The sequence below is a fragment of the Giraffa tippelskirchi genome, chromosome 13 (assembly GCF_054371585.1).
Source record: "Giraffa tippelskirchi isolate mGirTip1 chromosome 13, T2T-mGirTip1v1.2.pri, whole genome shotgun sequence".
Classification (NCBI taxonomy): Eukaryota; Metazoa; Chordata; class Mammalia; order Artiodactyla; family Giraffidae; genus Giraffa; species Giraffa tippelskirchi.
Genome location: NC_137287.1, coordinates 31,575,533 through 31,596,283, shown reverse-complemented (window position 1 = coordinate 31,596,283; position 20,751 = coordinate 31,575,533). Strand labels below are relative to the sequence as shown.

The 20,751-nt window shown below is 49.6% G+C and overlaps 1 protein-coding gene across 23 annotated transcripts in view; it reads left to right on the top strand.

The window, feature by feature from the left end:
* CLEC16A (C-type lectin domain containing 16A) overlaps positions 1–20,751 on the top strand; it is a 234,140-nt gene that overhangs the window by 161,109 nt on the left and 52,280 nt on the right. For all 23 annotated transcript variants that reach the window (XR_014073993.1, XR_014073992.1, XM_081560421.1 and 20 more), the window contains 3 exons: positions 8,656–8,807; positions 11,498–11,702; positions 13,443–13,607. Coding sequence is in view for 21 of the 23 variants with exons in the window: in XM_081560421.1 (XP_081416547.1) it covers positions 8,656–8,807; positions 11,498–11,702; positions 13,443–13,607 (522 nt within the window). In the remaining 2 variants the exon portion in view is untranslated. The remainder of the gene's footprint in view (positions 1–8,655; positions 8,808–11,497; positions 11,703–13,442; positions 13,608–20,751) is intronic.

Here is a 20,751-nt window from a genome sequence, read left to right as displayed (position 1 = left end):
CCTCTCCTCTCTATCCTGCTAAACACTGCAGGACCTTCTGTGCATCCCAGATCATCAGCCCCAGGCTGTTTTTCCAGGCTGGTCTTCCATGATGTGGTATGCAGCCCCTTGGTGGTGCTGAAAAAATGTTAGAATTTTAAATGTGACTGGATACAGCACTGCTGCTGCTAAGTCGCTTCAGTCGTGTCCGACTCTGTGAGACCCCAGAGATGGCGGCCTACCGGGCTCCTCTGTCCCTGGGATTCTCCAGGCAAGAACACTGGAGTGGGTTGCCATTTCCTTCTCCAATACATTTAAGTGAAAAGTGAAAGTGAAGTCGCTCAGTCGTGTCTGACTCTTCGCGAGCCCATGGACTAAAGCATACCAGGCTCCTCCGTCCATGGGATTTTCCAGGCAAGAGTACTGGAGTGGGATGCCATTGCCTTCTCTGGGATACAGCACTAAATTACAATAAATCACAGTTGCAATTCTCTAGTGCTGAGTAACAAACCACCCTAAAATATAGTGGCTTTTTAAACAGCTACAAATGTTTTTTGTTTTTTTTTAAGTCATTCATTTCGCTCACAGATCTATAATTTGCCCCGAGCTCAGTGGGAAGAGCTCGTCTCTGCTCCACATGGCACCCTCTGGAGACTAGAGGGTGAGCTGGGGGCTGTGGTCCCAGGGCCTTGGCTTTTCTCAGTCTTGTCTCTGTGACATCTTGGGCTTCCTCACAGCGTGGTGGACACATTCCAAGAGTGTTTTTGTGACCTGGCCTCGGAAATCATACGAGATCACCTCCACTGTACTCTGTTGGTCTAAATCATCACAGAGGATGGCCCCCACCGCCCAGGTTCAAGGAGAAAGGACATAGACACCACCACCTGATGGGAGGAGGGTCAAGGTCACACTGGAAGCAGAGCATGTGGGGAGGGGGGAGGGTTGTTTTGTTTTGTTTTTTCGTCTTCAATTGTGTGCAGGTTTTCTCCAGTTGTGGTGAACGGGCTTAGTTGCCCCATGGCACACGGGATCTCAGTTCCCCGACCAGGGATTGAACCTTTGTCTCCTGCAGTGGACTGCCAGGGAAGTCCCTCAAGCACGTATTTCTGTGGCCATCTCTGGAAAATGCAGTCTACACGAAAATACATTTCGGTACCCCTCAGGTCCTTTCTGTCACAACAAGGTGAAGGTCTGAGATTGCTACTGGGTTGCCTTAGAACTTCTCTAACTGCTAATAACCCTTTTAATCAAAAGAGCAGGCTTTTGGCTATAGTTTAATTAAGAAAGCTCTTTTAAATCTATTTTCACAGTCACCTTATATGTTGTAATTTTGGTTTTCCATTCATGGTCATGACACAAGTTTCCTTTTAAAATATGTTTATTTTAGTAAAGCATGAGTGCTTTCGAGAGAAAAGTTTAGCACAAGTTCTACTTTGCTGCTGTAGGTTTACTCTCACATATGTACATGAGTAAGGTTGTTTCTTTGTCTGTTGTAGCAAAAACTAATAAACAACCTGAATGGCCATCAGCTGGGAGCTGTTAAATCATTTAGAGTCACATCTACTGTGAGAGGAGGCTTCCCTGGTGACTCCGTGGTAAGGAATCTGCTTGCCAAGGCAAGAGACATGGGTTTGATCCCTGGGTCAGGAAAATCCCCTGGAGGAGGAAATGGCAACCCACTCCCATATTCTTGCCTGGGAAATCCCATGGACAGAGGGGCCTGGTGGGCTACAGTCCATGGGGTCACGAAGAGTCAGACACGACTGAGCATGCACTGCAGTGGGAGAGGAGGCAACTATAAAACAGTGAGGAGCACCCCTGGGTGGGTGCTGACGTATCACCGAGATTCGGGCTTCAGTGGAAGAAGCACAAAGGGTTGTGTAGCATATGTTAAGGACTAGGCAGCGAGGGAGGGGCTGTAGCTGCGTGTGCTCTTGGAAATTCATGGTGGTAGTTTAATCAATAGCTTGTGTCCAACTCTTTGTGATCCCATGCACTGTAGCCTGCCAGGCTCCTCTGTCCATGAGATTCTCCAGGCAAAGCTACTGGAGTGGGTTGCCATTTCCTTCTTCAGAGGATCTTCCTGGCCCAGGGCTTGAACCTGGGTCTCCTGTATTGCAGGTGGATTCTTTACCAACTAAGCTACCAGGGAAGCCCTGGAAATTCATAGTGGATGGGTAATAAGAAATCAAGTAGTTGTCTCTGGGGAAGAGGACTGGGGAGATTTACCATTGACTCTAAAAAAATTCCATACCTTTTAAAATGGGAACATGTGAATGTGTTATCTCTTCAAAGAGATTGATAAGGTTAATATTTTTTTAAACGGTAGCAGTTTATATGTTTATTTTATTATTTTCAAATTTTTATTTTCTTTATATTTTGGCTACACTGTGAGGCACGCAAGCTCTTAGTTCCCCAACCAGGGATCACATCTGTGCCCCCTGCAGCGGGAGCATGGAGTCTTTACCACAGGACTCCCAGGGAAGTCCCACTTAATGTTTTGAAATAAAATGGCAAATCTTCCCCTCCCCACCTGATTAGAAATCAATGAACCAAAAGACAGGATCTAAGGGTGGGAGGAACTTGTCACTTCTCCCTGGAGGGAGGTTCCTTCTTGGTCCTGGGGTGCGATGGAGACAACCGTCATTCCACCCGCTCTGCCCTCAGGGCTCTGTCCCTCCCCAGATGGAGACTTGGTCTGCATGATGGTTTGTGGTCAAGAGCCCTAGCCTCCCTGTCAGTCCCCCAAGCCCTTGAGGCAGCGCCAAGCCTCATTCTTCACGGTCTGGTTCCCTAATGCAGGATCTAACACCCACATGTTTGTTGAACTGGACACCAGAGCTTCTTCGGCTCACACGTCTGGCCAGTTTGGAAACGTGCACGCCTGTGCACCAAGAGGCACTGGTGGTCTCTTGCCATCCCCCAGAGCTCAGTGACCGTCACCACACTTTGGGATCAGAGGGTGTGAGGGGGTGGCAGGGAGGCAGTGTGCCGCCGGCCAACATCTGGGCCTGGGGCTGCTTCCCAACCCTGCTGGGCCCCAGGAGGACCTGAGGCCCTCTGTGTAGCAGTGTGGAAAGAGAGTCACTTTTCCTCTCACTTAAGCACACAAACAATATGATGTTGTTATTTAGTCACGCTAAGTTGTGTCTGACTCTTTTGTGACCCCATGGACTGCAGCCCTCCAGGCTCCTCTGTCCGTGGGATTTCCCAGGCAGAAATACTGAGTGGGTTGCTATTTCCTTCGCCAGGGAATCTTCCCGACCCAGGGATTGAACCCATGTCTTCTGCCTTGGCAGGCAGATTTTTTTTTTTTTTTTAACCACTGAACCACCAGGGAAGCCCACACAAACAACTTACCTCTTTGAAAAACTCAGAACACTCCGTATGAACTAAGACAGCCTTGACTGTTACCCTCAGTCCCACCACCTCTCTTCCAAAGAGGTAATCACTCCGCACCCTGCCAGGCATTTTCTTAAGTTTTTCTTTTACATACACCTGCTTGAGTTTGTAGAAAATACACAGGATCGTCTTGTGTGGTTTGACTTTACACAAATTGTGTCACACAGCCTGTGTCATGCTGCAACTTTTTCCACTTAGTTTTTGAGACTGAACCTTGTTGAAACATCCAGAGATCTCATTCATTCCTTGTCCTTGCCATATATATATATATTTTTTTTTAACTCTCCTTTCTCACTGGATATCTCGGTCATTATAGACCCAAATCTCACCATCAACATCCTTATTCCTGTCTCTCAGCCCATGTGGGTGTTTTCCTGGGAACGTACCCATTGCAGGGTCATACAGTTTAAAACTTTCAGTTTTAATAAATAATGCTGGTTTGCCCTTCCAAATGACTATGTTAATTTATTCTACCAGCAGTGTTTGAGAATATCAGTTTTTCTACAGCCTCACCAATACCTGATGTTATCTTAACACTTTTATTTTTGCCAGTAGGTGGGATCCTGTTTTCATTTGTTTCCTGGTTTAGCAGGAAGGCTAGCATTTGTGTGTGTGTGTGTGTGTGTGTGTGTGTGTGTGTGTGTGTATTCATTCTCTTGTCCATGAATGGCCTGTGGAGTTCTTCATATTTTTGGTTTTATTCATCTTTTGCCTCTTAAAGAGATATGTTGAAAATGTTTCCCCAGTCTGGTTATAAAGTTGTTCATTAGCCATGAGCTAAATTTTAATTCTGAGGTAGTCAGTTTATCAGTCTTAATCTTATTTATTTGTATGTATTGATTCTTCATGTTTAGAGAAATCCTTTCCTGCTCCAAAGATCACATGGATAGTCTGTGTTTTCTGATAAATGTCTGTAGATCTAAAGAAATAGATTCCTTGGCACTACCCCTTTGGAATGAAATTGGTGGGAGGGTGCTGGAGACCAGCTGGGCTGAGAGATGTAAAGAACCTGCCTGCCAATGCAAAAGACACAGGTTCAATCCCTGGGTTGGGAAGATCCCCTGGAGAAGGAAATGGCACCCCACTCCAGTATTCATGCCTGGGAAATCCCATGGACAGAGGAGCCTGGCGGGCTACAGTCCACGGGGTCGCAGAAGAGTCGGACACGACTGAGCACACGTGCCCGCACACAACGTAGGGACGGCCTGTCACCTGCACTGGCGTCGCCTGACGGCAAGCCAGCCCTGAGAGGCAGGCAGGGAGGTTCGGAAGGCCACCACGCCCCCCCCGACAGAGCTGCCTGCTGCTGGGGTCCTCCCCAGGAGCCCACGCCCCTCTCTCCCGGCACCTCGGTACCTGGCACCGCTCCCCCCGGCTCAGAGTGAAATCTGCAGGGGCCCGCCTGCAGGCAGCAGGCGAAGGACCTAGAGCGAGGGTAGGGTGGAGCTCCCTCCCGCAGCCCTCTTCAGAGTCCTTCTCTGACGGGAATGCCCACAGCGTGTGAAGCAGCCCAGGGGAGAGGCAAGGTGCTCCAAGCATCTCCTGAGACACCACCCCGGAGGCCCACAAAGGTCACCCTGACCAGACTCTCTTGATCTCCCCCAAAGGATGCCCTGGTGCCTCCTGTTCAGTCCGCAGAAGCCGCTTAATTTCTCTTTAACTGCCCCCACAGCTTCTGAAAAGCCAGGGGCTCCCTCCCTCTCAGAGCCGTCTCGCTGGTGACAGTTGCCTTTAATTTTCTTACGAAATCTCTCACGGGGCTTTGATGTCTCAACTGCATTTCTGAAAGTTGTTCCGCTTTGGGGTTTTGTCCTTCCTTTTCAGTTCTTTGTGGCAGAGGTGGTAGGTCTTTCCTTCCCCCCTGAAGCCCCTAAAGGCCCCTGGGCTTTATGAGGGGGTTGCCTGCCGACAAACCCCGCTGACACCAAGATGTTGCCTGTGCCTGCTTTCCGGGCTCACCCGCAGATGAACCTCTTTTGTGAACATAGGGGAAGAAGAGCCGGTTGTCCTGTTTAGGGGGAAGGGGAAAGGAAAGAAAGAGAAAGGAAAAGAGAAAGGAGAAAGCACCCTTTATGAGCTTAGTTTTTCTTTCTAAAAAGTAAAAGATGCTAACTGGGGAACGTGATGTAAGTATTGAGTTAAGAAAGTAAACTCGACGTGTGTGTGTGTGTGTGTGTGTGTGTGTGTGTGTGTGTGTGTGTGTGTGTGTGTGTGTGTGTGTGTGTGTGTGTGTGTGTGTGTGTGTGTGTGTGTGTGTGTGTGTGCGTGTGTGTGTGTGTGTGTGCGCGCGCGCATGCTCAGTCGTGTCTAGTTCTTTGCCAGCTGTAGCCGTCGGGGCTCCTCTGTCCGTGGATTTTTTTTCAGGCAAGAGTGCCGAAGTGGGTTGACATTTCCTCCTCCAAGGGATCTTCCTGACCCAGGAATCGAACCTGGGTCTCTTGTGCCTCCTGCATTGGCAGGCGGGTTCTTTACCACTGTACCACCTGGGAAGCCAAACTCCATGCACTGCATAGAAAATGTTTGCGAGAAAGAGTGAGAGGACTTCCATTTCTGAGGATACAGAAGACTAGATGTCTTCTGCATGGAACTAGAAATTCTGCATAAAGTCATTTTTAGAACTCTTGTTAAATACTTGGCTAGACTCCTGGGAAAGGGAGGAAGCGCCTTGCCCTCGAGAATGAGAATATGCAATCCAGAGAGTTGAGCCTGTCTGGTGCTAGTGTTGGCCATGGGGTTTCTGGCCATGCCAGGTGGTCACATGCTGGGGAGAAAAGACAGAATCACAAGGCCTGTCACGGCTGCTGGACCGGAAGACATCCCAGGAAGCCAGGATCTCAGACTGTGTGCTCAGAGCGTTAAGCAGAGGTAGTGTGGGAGGTGAGGGCAGGGAGGCGGAGGAGCGAGGGGAAGCAAAGAGGGCAGAGGAGAAATGTGCCTGTCATTCCTTAGGTCTAAATGAAGAGCAAAAATGAGGGAGGCAAAACCTTGGCAAATTCCTGTGTTTGGGGCCAGGATTGTTACTATCTGTGTTACTTTTCCCCCACTGCCCACTACCAATAAAGTGAAGCCAAATATTAGGTTATAGAACGTAGTGGGGTGCGACAGTGTTCTACCACTGGAGTGTCACAGGGCGCAGCTCTAAATTTACCAAAACTCGAACTGTACACTTAACACGGGTGAGTTTTATGGTATATAAATTATCCCTCCATAAAGCTGTTTAAGGGAAAAGAAAAAAATTCACCCACCATTCTTCTAATCAGAGATGTCTTTTAATGTTTTAGTATATTTCTCCAAGCTTGCGTTTCTTTGTAGGAATACTATCTTTTAACATACCAAAATTACAAAGTTTTTATCATCTTGTTCATTTAAACAAGGACTTCTCTGGTGGCTCAGAGGTTAAAGCGTCTGCCTCCAATGCGGGAGACCTGGGTTCGATCCCTGGGTCGGGAAGATCCTCTGGAGAAGGAAATGGCAAACCACTCCAGTATTCTTGCCTGGAGAATCCCATGGATGGAGGAGCCTGGTAGGCTACGGTCCACGGGGTCGCAAAGAGTCGGACACGACTGAGCGACTTCCCTTCCCTTCCCTTCCCTTCATTTAAACATGTAATGACTTTCCGGTGCCGTTGCAATTATTGGTAAATAGGATTTTTTACTTGGGCCTTTAATGTGTATTTCAAAAGTGTGTGTTGAATACCTTCTCACTTTAAAATAATTTCAAGCAAATCAGTGATACAGAGGGCAAAAATTAAAGTTCTCCTGTTGATAACACACACACACACACACACACACACACAAACACACAGTCCCACCCACCCCCAATTCTCACTTCCCTCCTCCTAAGTAACCACAGTTCACACTTTGGTTAAACATAACTTTTAAATGAGTATGTAATTTTCCATATGATGGGAAAAAAATCATACTCACGTGGTTCCCCGCTTTGAGGGTATTTAGGTTGTTTCCTGGTTCAGCTATTTCTTTTAAAACATATTACAGAGGATTTCACTGGAGGGAACTCAGAGTAGGCCATAGATTTAATGGCCCTATGTTGCTCTGGTGAGTTCAAAGCCATGAAGGACAGGCACGAAATTAGACATCAAATGTGGGAATAACTTCCAGCTAAGAAAAGGGACCAAGCATGAGCTGAGGAAACCCTGCTAAATGCTTTCCCTACCTGTTCTCATTTTAAGGAATCAACATCTCCAGATCAGGGACATTATTCCCATTTTACAGATGGGAAACCATGCTTTAGAGGGGCCAAGTTCCTTGCCCCAAATCACACACCGTCTCCTGTAGAGCTAGGCTCTAAGTTGTCAGACACCCAGCTGAAGTCTTGGTGATTCTATAACCAAGCGGGGGGCTGTTCCTTTCCTGTCTTTACTTAATCTGGGTAAACACAGTCACAGGGGTAAACCGCCGACACTTGCAGGGAAGCACTGAAATGTTACTGGGATTCTGGGTTTGTTGGGTGTTTTTTTAGCTGCAGTTGCAGTGCCTAATTCACAGCCAGTATTGTATAGTACGTCTCCTACACATGAACCTTCAAGTTGCCAACTTTGAGAGATGCAAACGTGCGTTCATATGTCCCATCGCGTAAGTTAGTTTGCGTCTCTGGCGTACACTGACAGTCGAGTGCATCCTCCACACATGGCTGCGCTTTGGTGTGCTTTAGTGTACAGGACTGTATAGAGTGCAGTAGTAGAGTGTCTTTATGTTGAGCCCAGCATGTTCAGAAGCCAGTGTAAAGGCAGCGGGGATGTATTTGATATGATTAATTTTTAAAGTGCTGTACTGTAAGATTAAAAATGTCTTCTTAATCTTTGGTGTTTGTTTTTTGTGTATTATTTGTGTGAAAAGTATTATAAACCTAGTAGGGTACAATACTATGTAGCCAACCATGTTAGTCGGGTACCTAGGCTAACTTTGTAGGACTTACAAACAAATTGGACTTATGAACGTGCTCTCAAAACAGAACTCATTCGTTGTGACTGCACTGGTGCTTTATGTATTTTATACAAGCTGGTCCTCACAAACAGTGCTTTGAGTGGGTTGGGCATGATCCCCATTTTTCGGATGAGGAATCTGAAGCCCAGAGAGGTATAGAAGTTTGCCCAGCATGACTCAGAGGAAGGACTCAGAGCCCAGTGTGTGTGACTGCCAGGCTGGGCTCAGGCGCCGAGCTACACTGCCCGGCAGAACACACACCAGCCCAAATGTGTCGCTCAGACTGGCGGCGGACTGCGCCTCACCCCGCTCTCTGTCCCCCTCCTCCCAGACAACAGCGACCTGATCGCGTGCACAGTGGTCACCAAGGATGGCGGCATGCTCCAGCGGTTCCTGGCTGTCGATATTTACCAGATGAGTTTGGTGGAGCCCGACGTGTCCAGGCTGGGCTGGGGAGTGGTCAAGTTCGCAGGCCTTCTGCAGGTATGATAGCTGAGAAGCCCGAAAGCTCTTCTCCACTGGCTGTACAAACACCCACCAAAGTGTCATGTTTACAGTCAAGTGCTAATGACATAAGGGTTTCGTGAACAGATCACCCCTGACAGCAGTTAGAACACCTCACAGATAAGGGCCAAGTTCTCTTTAACCAAAACCCATTCTGACGCCCCTCCTCTGTTATCAGATATGGTGCTTTGCCAACTGCATGTATGAATGGCCTTCCCAGGTGGCCCAGTGGTAAAGAACCCGCCTGCCAACACAGGAGACACAGGTCAGGAAGATCCCCTGGAGTAGGAAACGGCAACCCACTCCAGTATTCCTGCCTGGAGAATCCCATAGACAGAGGAGCCTGGTGGGCTACTGTCCATAGGGTCACAAGAGAGTCGGATATGACTGACGCAATTTAGCATGCATGTACTGTTTTTAAAAATTGTACACAGATACTCGAAAGAGGGTGTGTCTGTGTATATGTTTTATTCTCTCACGTTGCATGTATTCTAAACTTTGCTTTTTTTCATTCAGTGAATGTTTTGGAGACCTGACTGTGTCGGTCTATGGAGACTTTCTGGTATTCTTGTAACTGCTGCCTTCCCACATCCCAAGGCGGAGGTAGTCAGTGCCCTGTGGTTGTTCCCAGCTTTCTACCTTTACATACGGTGCTGCTGTGAACAAAATTGTCCCGACTTCCTTGTACACTTGGGCCAGGGTTTCCCTAGGGCAGATACCAAGAAGTTGGGCTGGGCCCATTTCCTCTCTAGAATGATTGTTGCCACTGGTGATTTATGGAAGTTCCTGTGTCCTCTGCCTCTCCATCAAGCCTGGGCTCTTAAATTGCCAAACGCCAAGCTGGTGCTTGGGTTTTCTTAGTGTTTGTCTGATGATGGGTGACTAATGCCGGCTGGTTGATTGAATGAAGCATAGAGCCAGGCGAGTTGAAAACAGCCTTCCAACCCCACGCCCCCACCAGACCCCTTGGGCCTTACTTGCCCTGCACCGGGCCTATTTCCTTGTTGGGCAGTCCTGGTTGCTGGCAAGGCCTTGCCAGGGCCAACCCACATCCATCTCCAGTGTGACCCCTCCTCCCCGAGAGGACCACCCATGGGTTTGAAGATGCTGTTGCAACCATTTCCCAGCCTCCTCTTTTTCAAGATCTTTCCATTTAAAAAATGTCTTTTACAGAAGGTTGATGTTCACAGCAACTATCTGAAGAAGCTCGCATTTAAAAAAAGACTTCCACGTCAGAGACTGTCCATTAAGTAACTTAGTGCTTCTTCTTATTTATCTAGGCTTATAATCAATTTCCTTTAGAATTTAGTGTCAGGAAAGTGTTTTTCTCCCTCAAAGGATTAATACGTGTCGTCCATCAGACAATGAAAGCCACATAAACCGTTTCTTTTGGTCGTCTTCCAGGAGCATCTATTTGTCAGGCTGTTACCACATGCCAGCCTCTCTCTCCATTTTAAAAGCGTGATATCTCATCTAATCCCCACTGCAACATTCCGTGCCAGATGGAATGCCTGTGAACAGTCTCTGTCTTGTTTCATGAGCCTTTTCAACATTTCTGCCCCCTCCTCTAGCCTTTGACTTTCATGCCTGTCTCCTATCCTCTGCTTTTTATCTCCAACCTCAGTGGGAAGCAAATTCTTTGCACAGAATCCATTCTGAGGCTTTGGATCGCATTTGTCCTAATACTTGGTCTACGTGAGTCCTTCTCTACCTTTCAAGGGCAACTTTCTTTAAATGTCTCTTTCTCAGAGTTAGCTTTTTCCTTTAGGGACCAGGAATTCGTCAGAGACATACAAATAGGAGCTAATGATGCCTTTTTCTTAAGAGAGAGGGCCTCCCTGGTAGCTCAGTTTGTAAAGGATCTGCCTGCAATGCAGGAGACCCCGGTTCAATTCCTGGTCGAGAAGACCTTCTGGGGAAGTGATAGACTACCCATTCGGGTATTCTTGGACTTCACTTGTGGCTCATATGGTAAAGAATCCACCTGCAATGCGGGAGACCTGAGTTTGATCCCTGGGTTGGGAAGATCCCCTGGAGAAGGGAAAGGCTACCCACTCCAGTATTCTGGCCTGGAGAATTCCATGGACTGTATAATCCGTGGGGTCCCAAAGAGTTGGACACAACTGAGCGACTTTCACTTTCTTAAGAGAAGTAGGAAAGGAATTGATAGTAGGTGAAATCATGCCAGAAAGAACTAGGACCTTGGGTTTGTTATCTCTGGTTTCTCATAAGCAAGAATTGTTAGGCTTTGGGACTTCCTGGGTGTTCTAGTGGTTAAGAATCTGCCTTCCAATGCAAGAGAGTGCGGGTTTAATCCCTAGTCAAGCACTATGATCCCACAGGCCACTGGTGTCCTGTGTGTTCACCAGCTGACTCCAGTCTTTCTGGGGACAAGACCAGCCACCACAGCCAGCATCAACCACTTGAACTGTCTGTGCTTCCCACCCTGTTGTTTCCTGCCAGGCCTGGTCTGGTTTGTGCCCATCCTCAACACTCTTGCACTTGGGGAACTGATGGTCTCCTTCAGAGCAAAAGCAAAGTTCAGTCTGAGGGCTCTTGTTCTAGAGGAGACATGGGTCCACCGCCTCCAAGCAGTGACCTTCCTAACGGAACGACCTTGCTAACTGAACCTAACGGACATCCTTTCTTTGGCCCCCTCCCCGCCACAGGACATGCAGGTGACCGGCGTAGAGGACGACAGCCGCGCCCTGAATATCACCATCCACAAGCCTGCGTCCAGCCCCCACTCCAAGCCCTTCCCCATCCTACAAGCCACCTTCATCTTCTCGGACCACATCCGCTGCATCATCGCCAAGCAGCGCCTGGCCAAGGGCCGCATCCAGGCGAGACGCATGAAGATGCAGAGGATAGCGGGTGAGTGCGGCGCCCCCCGCTGGGCATCCTCTGAGACGTCAGCGCGGGTCTCACGTTGACCTCGAGCACCCTCATGACTCCTCTAGGAGAGGACACCCACGGTTCAGGAATCAGTTGTGATTTGGTGAGAGGATGGAGGATCCTAAGCATTTGGTTTCTAGAACGTCTGGGGTTGCTCGAAGAGGCCCAGCCATCCATGTGGACAGTGGTGCTCCCCTCCAGCACGTGGCATCCTCTAGCTTATGTTTGCAAAGTGCCTTGATTCTCGTCTACCACCTCTGACCCTTTAGACCACTCTGGAGATGAGTAGGGCCTGTTCACCCATTTTATAGATGAGTAAACTGAGGCTTGGTGACTTGCCCAAAGCCACACAGGCAGCTGGTTGGTAGAACCCAAAGGCAGGACTTCCTGCGCTAAAGCCTGTCCCTTCCTCCTCTCTGTTCCCAGCTCTCATGAGAGGCAGCCCTGCCTGATGAGGGGGCCGGGACCCAGCACTGTATTCGCAAGCATCGTTTCACATGGCGCAGGGATGTGGTGAACCAGTGAGGAGGCCCTGCACTGTCCAGTGTCAGGAAGGCCCCCGCTTTCTTAGAAGTGAAGGTGCCGATGTGAGAGCCTTCCCTTCATCAGGGCAGAAGGCACAGCATCCTCCTTGGGGAAAAGGCATTCTATCAACTCCTGAAATCACCACCAGCCTTTCTCAAGAAACCAGGGCCTTTCAGCTCAAGCACCAAGCAGTCCACTGGGGGAGAAGGGGAGTGTTCTTGAGAGGTCTCCTGAAAATAAACACTTAGAGGGCGGGGTTTCTGGGCATGGTGGATTCAGTTGTTTCCTGCACATGTCCCGTTGATCAGCGCAGGCCTGCATCACACATAGTCTGCATCTTATTTCTCACTTAGCTGAAACTTGGCCTCCAAAATCATTACAGAAGCATTTTGTGATGTGCAAAGTGACTTAAATCATTCAGTCCTTTCTCTAAAGATTTATTTCCAGAGCATTTTTTTTTTAATGTAAAGCAATCTCTCACAGTTGGCATGAAGGCTAAATATTTCATTTGAAAATGGAGAATTATGCTGTGAAGTGGCTGTTAGAACTAACGCCTTCTTTTTTTTTGGCCGTGCTGTGCAGCATCTGGGATCTTAGTTCCCCGATCAGGGATCGATCCTGTGGTCCCCTGCATTGGAAGTGTGGAGTCTTAATCACTGTACCGCCTGGGAAGTCCCACGCATTGGGTATTTCTTAAATAAATTCCAAAAGGCCCCTCCAAATTTTGCTGTATCATGAGATTTGTGTGTGGAAGGGAAGACAGTGACAGATACACACACACTCATAAATACACAAGCAGAGGTGCATGTGTGTTCTCTCTCGCACACTCTTCCCTGCACGCATAGATTTGTGAATTTCATGGCAGAACTGGCCCCATTTGGTTCGGGATCTAAAACCGTACACAACGCTAAGCCTTGGTACGGTTTTTTGTGTATGGAAACCGAGAATCTGAGGTGAAGATGGGCCTGGCCTTCCTCTCTGAACCCTGTGCAAGGCGCGCCTTTTGAGCCTCAGCCAAGACTCTCAGTGTCACGCTGGTCTCCCCAGCTCGAGGTTACTGGCTGCCTGCCTAGAATCACCCAAGGGATGTGCCTGGCTGGGGCACAGCCACACCAACTACAGCCACCCAAAGTCTTATCACCCACACCCCCATTGTATGTGCTGAGCGTGAACCACGGGTTTGTTTGAACATAGCCCTCCTAGACCTTCCGATCCAGCCGACGACTGAGGTCTTGGGGTTTGGACTCGGCTCATCTTCTGCCCAGCACCTGCCCTTCCGCTTCTACGACCAGTGCCGCCGGGGCAGCAGCGACCCCACGGTGCAGCGCTCTGTGTTCGCCTCTGTGGACAGGGTACCAGGTAAGCCAGCCACCCCGTGCCACCTCCTGTCCCCTCCAGGGAGTGGGAGAGGCTTGACTCCAGGACCTTCTGTATCTTGAGCATTTGTAAGCATCCCTTCCCCTCTCAGAAACCCAGCTTCTTAGAACTTATCAAAGTCCAGCGCAAGATCAAACACAAGCCCCAGAAAGAAATCTTGGCTTTCCCTTTGATGTCCCACCACCAGGGTTTGGTTTTCCAGAAGTTTGTTTGAGGATGTTTGAGTATGTAGAAGAGGTTCTCAGAATTAAGACTAAAACTTTCTTGGAAGTTTCTTGGAAATACTTAGAGTATTAGTAACGAGGTTGTGGAAGAGTCATTTCCTTTTCCATGTAGGATGACTAGAAAGAGTTGATGTGTGTGGTTCCTGTTTAAGCCCCTAAAGAAGTGAGAATTCAGAAGAAGGTCCCACTGCCCACGGGGTGGCTGCCACTGTCTTTTTTCTGGGAGCTTCTCTTCCCACTTTCACCGAAGTACAGCTCTAACTTTCCTCCCCACCTATCCAAAAGAGAAGCATGAATAGAAATTCACAGTCTCCCGGTGGAGCTGAAAGTACTGCTTCTCCACAAGGGCCAGTGGGCTCCCCCTTCCTGTTCTGATACATTTGCACCCTAACCTCTCGCAAAAGAACCTTGCCCTTGTTTACAGAACTTCAGAAAACTGGCCAAGCTGTTCCCTGCAACTTCACCCCTCCATGCTTAGGGCTTCAAACCTCAACTGCAAATGTTGCAAAAGCAGTTACCCAGTTAAGAATCAAATGCGGTCTATGGAATGTGACCCAAACCAGGGTCCCTGTTTCCCTTCCACTTTACATTTCGTTCTTCGATTTGATTCATTCATTTTAGAAATATAGTATATGCTATACGTGCTAAGTCGTTTCAGTTGTGTCCAACTCTGCGACCCTATGCACTGTGGCCTGCCAGGCTCCTCTGTCCATGGGATTCATATAGTATATGCTATAAGCATATGACTTCTTAAAACCCAAACAGGACACGTTAAAATGAAAAATAAGACTGTTTGGCCCCAGAAGTGACCATGGTTAACAGTTTCTTGCATGTCCTTCCAGACATGTTTTGCTTGTCTGTTTTTACACCCCGGGGTTATACCGTATATGTGATTATGTGTCTCGCTGTGTTTGATTATTGACAAGTCAGCATTACATGGAAGCATGTGTAAACCGACTTCATGCTCATTCACTGTGGTATAGTATTTTTTCATATGAATGGACCAAAAGAATCTTCTGTAACGTTTCATACTGATGGGCATTGGACAGTGGTCACTGACACTGGACAGGGATGCTGGTCATTTCCAGTGTCTTGCCTGTCCATCGTCACAGTGGATCTCCTTGGGGTATCCTTGTTGAAAGTGTGCAAATGTCATGTATCGGTGGGATAAATACCCAATGGTAGATCTGCCAAGTCAAAGGGGAGGTTTTTCATCTTAATATATGTAGTCCCAGAAAAAGTGTGCCAGATCACACTGCCACCCACAGCCTGTGATTGCTTCCATTCTTCAGTCCGGTCTTAGGTTTCAAAACTGACTGTAGTCCTGCCTCTGTTTTCAGCCGTGAAATGATTCTGCCTGCTCAGGGGTGTGGAGGGTTCTTTGTTAAAAATTCTCCAGAGTGGGACTTCCCTGGTAGTCCATTGGTTGAGAGTCTGCCTTCCAATGCAGGGGACTCGGATTCGATCCCTGGTAGGGGAACTAGGATCCCACATGCTACAGAGCAGCTAAGCCTGTGAGCCGTAACTACTGAGCCTATGCACCACAGCTAGAGAGTCCATGAGCCGCATCAGAGAAAGATCCTGCATAATGCAGTGAAAATCCCGCGTGCTGCAACCAAATAAATAAACGTTAAAAAAAAAAAATTCTCCAGATTGCTTCATGCTCTGTAGAGATGGTTGCTAAGTAGACATAAATAATGATCATAGTCTAGGTTAACTAAATACAGACTGGCCTGGTAAGAAATCATTTCTTTCTTCTTTTCCTTTTTTTTTTCCCCACACAGTTATAATTCTTTTTTTTGTTTTTTGGCTGCACAAAAAGGATGTGGGATCTTAGTTCCCCGACCAGGGATCAAACCTACACCCCTTGCACGTGAGGGGCAGAGTCTTAACTACTGGACTGCCAGGGAAATCCCACACATAGTTGTAATTTTATTGTAACATGTCGATAAGCACCTCTTTGTAATTTTTTTTTTTTTTGAAATTGAAATGTAATTGACGTACAAGATTCTGTGATTTAAGAAATTATTTCTTTAGGGTCATCAGGGCTTCTTTGAGCTCAGGAAATAATGGGTTAAGGAGGAAAGCTTGATTCTCATTTCTACTCCCTCGTCTTTGGAACAAGGTGAGCGTAAAGTAATCAACAGAGCCAAATGTCAAGTTCTTGGGCATCCACTTGATCTGCCCCCTGTTTGCAGATGGCTGTGCGATCACTTCTCCCATCCCACCTGGCCTCCAGAGAGGGGTCAAGTTGTCCAGTGCCGGGGATATCACCCTGCCCATGCTGGCCTGGGCCTGCCTTGCAGAGGGCTTGGCACAGCTGAGATGCCGGGCGTCCTCTTGCTGGTCCCAGGGTCAGGGTACCAAGTGGGACTGTGGCAGGTCACAGGAAGCTCCTGAAAGCGACCACCCACCCCTCAGCAGCGTCTCCCCCCTACAGCTCCTGGCAAGGCGGGTGGTGGGGAACATTCTCAGAGATGCGGCCGCAGGATGGCTGCTCCAGGGCCTTGGGTAGAGAGGCCTGGCTGCTCTCCTGTCCTCCTCTGGGCCAGAGATGTGACCTAAAGAGCCAATGGAAAATGCTGAGCCTTCGCATGACTCAGAGAGAGTCAGCGTTCCCTCAGAGAGGGGACCCCGCCCTCCGCCCCGCCCCCACCCCCGGCTCCTCACCACCTGCTGCCTCAGAATTTGGCCCCGCAGCCGCCCAGCATCTTGGAATCATCCCTCATCTTTTCTCTTCTCTCTCCCACACCCACGTCTGCTCTGCCTGCAGAGCACACCGGGTCTCTCGGCCCCCAGCGTATCTCCCTCCCTCAGGGCAGCGGCACCCACATGCTCACCAGCTTCCAGGCTTGTCCCCTCCCTTCCACGCAGCCAGAGGGATCTTTCTAGAACCTAAATCACATCACATGCCTCCGCCTGCCGCCCTCCTGTAGCTTCCTCGTTGCACTTAGAACGAAATCCAGGTCTGTTGTTCCAGCCTCGCGTGCTCCTTGTATGATGAACCCCGACCAGCCTCTCAGACGCAGCTCTCCTGAAGCCTTCACCCCGTCCCCTGCCCCAGCGCCCCCACCCTTGCTGCTCCTCCAAGTCAGCGTGTCTCCAGGTTTGGGCCTCAGGATCCCTTCTTTTTTTTTTTTTTGACTGTGTGGCATGTGGGATCTTAGTTCCCCGACAGAGGATCAAGCCCGGGCTCCATGCAGTGGAAGCGTGGAGTCCTAGCCACTAGATCGCGAGGGAAGTCCCAGCGCCACTTCATACTCTTTGAAAAGTATTAAGGAACCCAAAGATCTTTAGTTTGTATGGATCATACCTATCCATATTTCAGCTATTGGAAATTGAAACTGAGAAATACTTTTAAAATGTATTTATTTAAAAAATAATAATAACCCATCCTATGTAAGGCAATAAATAACATAGTTCTTTATGAACAATACGTCTGTTTTGCAAAACAAAACAAAAAAAAGTTAATATTATATTTTTGCAAGTCTCCTTAATATCTGGCTTAATAGAAAACAGCTGGGTTTTCTCATAGCTGCTTCTGCTTTTAATCTGTTGTGCTGGCATGGACTCTGGAAAGCTCGTCTCCGTCCTCCTGGGAGAATGAGTATAAAAGGAAAATGCCATCATCATCTTTACAAGAGTTCTGACCCTGGGAGGCACCCCCAGGGTTCCCCAGCCCACGCTGTGAGAACCACAGCCCGAGCTCACTGTCCTCTCTCCTGCCCCAGGGCCTTGGCCCTGCATGCTCCTCCCTAGATCTGCTGATCCCCGCTGCCCCCCTCAGCCCCGTCACATTAGCCTCCGTGGCCCGGCGGCTCTGTACCCGGCCAACATATTTGGGTACCTTCCTCCCCCCAGGAAGAGTGTCACTCCCGCCGGGACCTGGAGTGTCCCCTTCACACGGTGCCTTCATTTAGCCCTCCCCGAGGGAGGATTGAGCCTCCGTCCTCACTCTCCGCACAGCCTCAGGGCAGCGCCCACCTGATGCCTTTCTCCCTGTGAGAATGCCAGGGAGACGAGGAGTTCCCACAGGGGCCCCAGACACTGGGTGGTTTAGCTGCGGCACTTCGGCAGGAGGACACCGAGGAACTGAGACCCTCCCCCAGGTCTTCAGCGGCAGCCCCCTGCCTCAGCTTCAGTGCTGTCACCAAAGCGAGTGAGATGCGAGTCCCGTCGGTTGCTCATCAGAGTCACCGCGCTCACCTTCCTCAAAGAGTTTGCCAGAGGGGTCCTCGCAAGCCCGGCCCAGGTTGGCCTGCGATGCCGTGGCATCCGTACCTGCCATCCGGGTGTTGCTCTGTGTCCGTCCCTTGCATGGACCGCACTGTTGCAGCGTACCTTCCGCCTGGAGAGTGATTGACAAGGGAAAACCACTGCTGGCCACCTGCCCCGGGGTGGCTGCTGGGGGAGCTGGCTCAATCATGACACGTCTCCTGATGTTCTCTGCAGGCCCGGGGCGTTGTCACAGAGCTGTTCCTCTTCCCCTTTCAAAGCTCTACATGATTATATTTGATGAACGCATTCCTTTCATTTCCTTGCACGAGATATTAAAGTAGAATATAAATCAGGGCTAATAGGCAACTGGCCACTTCGGTGTATTTTTCTTCTCCCATTTGGCTTTGAAAGAAATCACAAATTCTATTTATTGGCCAGTTTTATGTTTATGGCTCTCATCCCCAGAGTGTTCAGCTCCAGGAGGGCAGAGGCTGGTGTGTGACCTGGCCAGGGAGGGAGGATCAGCAGTGGCCGGTGTGTCGGGTGGGCCGCAGCCGGGTCTAGAGTCCATCTCTGGGATCAGTGCTCCATGGCTGGTGCCTTCCAAGACCCATTCCACTGACCCATGGTGACAGCCGATTGCCAGAACCTGCCTAGAGGGGGCGGGGTGTCCAAAACTAGCCCACAGGGCAGTCTTTCCAGGGACACCCATGGGCCAGCAGACCCCAGAGCAGAGGCTGTTTCTGGAAGTGACCCCGGGCATCAGAGGGCAGTGGCCTCCAATCTGAGGGCCAGGGCTCTGGCCTCCACAAGCCAACCAGACACCCTGTCCTGGGCTCCTTCTGGCCCAGGGGCTGCTTACAGGCGTTCACCTGGGGGTGGGGATGGGAAAGCTGGTGACAGACCCCCACAGTCACTCTTAGTCAGGTCCTACCCAGGCCCTGCCTAATTTTTACCCAAACAGAAGGTCTCTAGAGCCCAACTTATTGGGGAATTGCAGTGGGACACACCCAGGCACGTTGACATCCACTGGCGCTCAATGACCGGGGCTCAATGACATGTTTTAACAACAGTGACCCTTCCCCAGCTGAGGACCATCAACTTCCCCAGACCAGTCATTTAGCTCCAGGGGAGGGTCTGTCTGCCTCTTTCACTACCCTCCACCTTGTTTAGGATAGTCCTGCGCTGTCTGGCCCCTGCCCCCTTTCCACAATCGGCTCCTCTCTCTTCTCTGTCCTGGGCTCTCTTGGCAGATAATGCAGCCCAGCATCTCAGCCGCACTGGCTTTCCGTCTGCACCTCCTGAGCACCAGGCGTGACCCCTTAAGGACCACTGTGCTCACACTGCCCTCTGGCTAGAACCAGGGACCCTCTGCGAGCCTGGTGTCTTCTCAGCGTTCAGGGTCCTGCTCGCATTTCTCCTCGGAGGCCTCCCCAGGGGCCCCAACACCCACTGCCCCAGTCCCACCCCATATAGCAGCTGGGTTTTATTTATTCAATTGTGGAATTCATTCAGCATAAAACCAACTATTTGGAAGAACACCATTCAGCAGCATTAGTACCTTCACATTTTGGGCTGCCAACCCCTCTGCATGCGTGTGTGCTCAGTTGCTTCTGTCGTGTCTGACTCTTTGTGACCCCATGGACTGTAGCCCACCAGGCTCCTCTGTCCATGGGATTCTCCAGGCAAGAATAGTGGAGTGGGTTGCCATGCTCTTACTCTAGGGGATCTTCCCAACCCAGGGAGCAAACCCGGGTCTCCCACGATACAGTCGGATTCTTTACCATCTGGACCACCAGGGAGGCCTTTCAACTGAGAATCACGTTTTGGCGGTGCATCCACATCCATCCTGTGGCATGTGTCAGGCTTCGTTCCTTTTCACGGCTGAGTTATACCCCACTGTGTGGCTGGACCACCTTTGGTGCATTCATTCTTCCACCTGTTGGCAGCCCTGACAGTTGTCTCCACCTTTGAGCCAATGCAAATAGACTATGAGTCTGTGTGTGTGCCAAGTTTTTGCCTGAACACCTATGTTCAGTCTTTGGGGATGTCTACCTAGGAGTGGAATTGCTGGGTTGAATGGGAATTTAACTTTATGAGGCACAGTTTTCAGAGCCCTTCCCTTTAACTAAAGTTGCCCATTTGTCCTCTCATCTCCATCACTGTGCCGTGCTAGTGTAAAAGGTTCTGGGGCCCTGTTTATATTGCCCTCTCTGGTCGACACTTCGTGAGCGTAGAAGGTTCTGGGGCCCTAATCATATTGCCCTCTCTGGTCGACACTTCGTGAGCGTAGAAGGTTCTGGGGCCCTGTTCATATTGCCCTCTCTGGTTGAAACTTCGTGAGCGTAGAAGATTCTGGGGCCCTGTTCATATTGCCCTCTATGGTCGATACTTTGTGAGTGTAGAAGGTTCTGGGGCCCTGTTCATATTGCCCTCTCTGGTTGAAACTTTGTGAGCGTAGAAGATTCTGGGGCACTGTTCATATTGCCCTCTCTGGTCGACACTTCGTGAGCGTAGAAGGTTCTGGGGCCCTGATCATATTGCCCTCTCTGGCCGACACTTCGTGAGCATAGAAGGTTCTGGGGCCCTGTTCATATTGCCCTCACTGGTCGAAACTTCGTGAGCGTAGAAGGTTCTGGGACTCTGTTTATATTGCCCTCTCTGGTCGACACTCCATCAGCCAG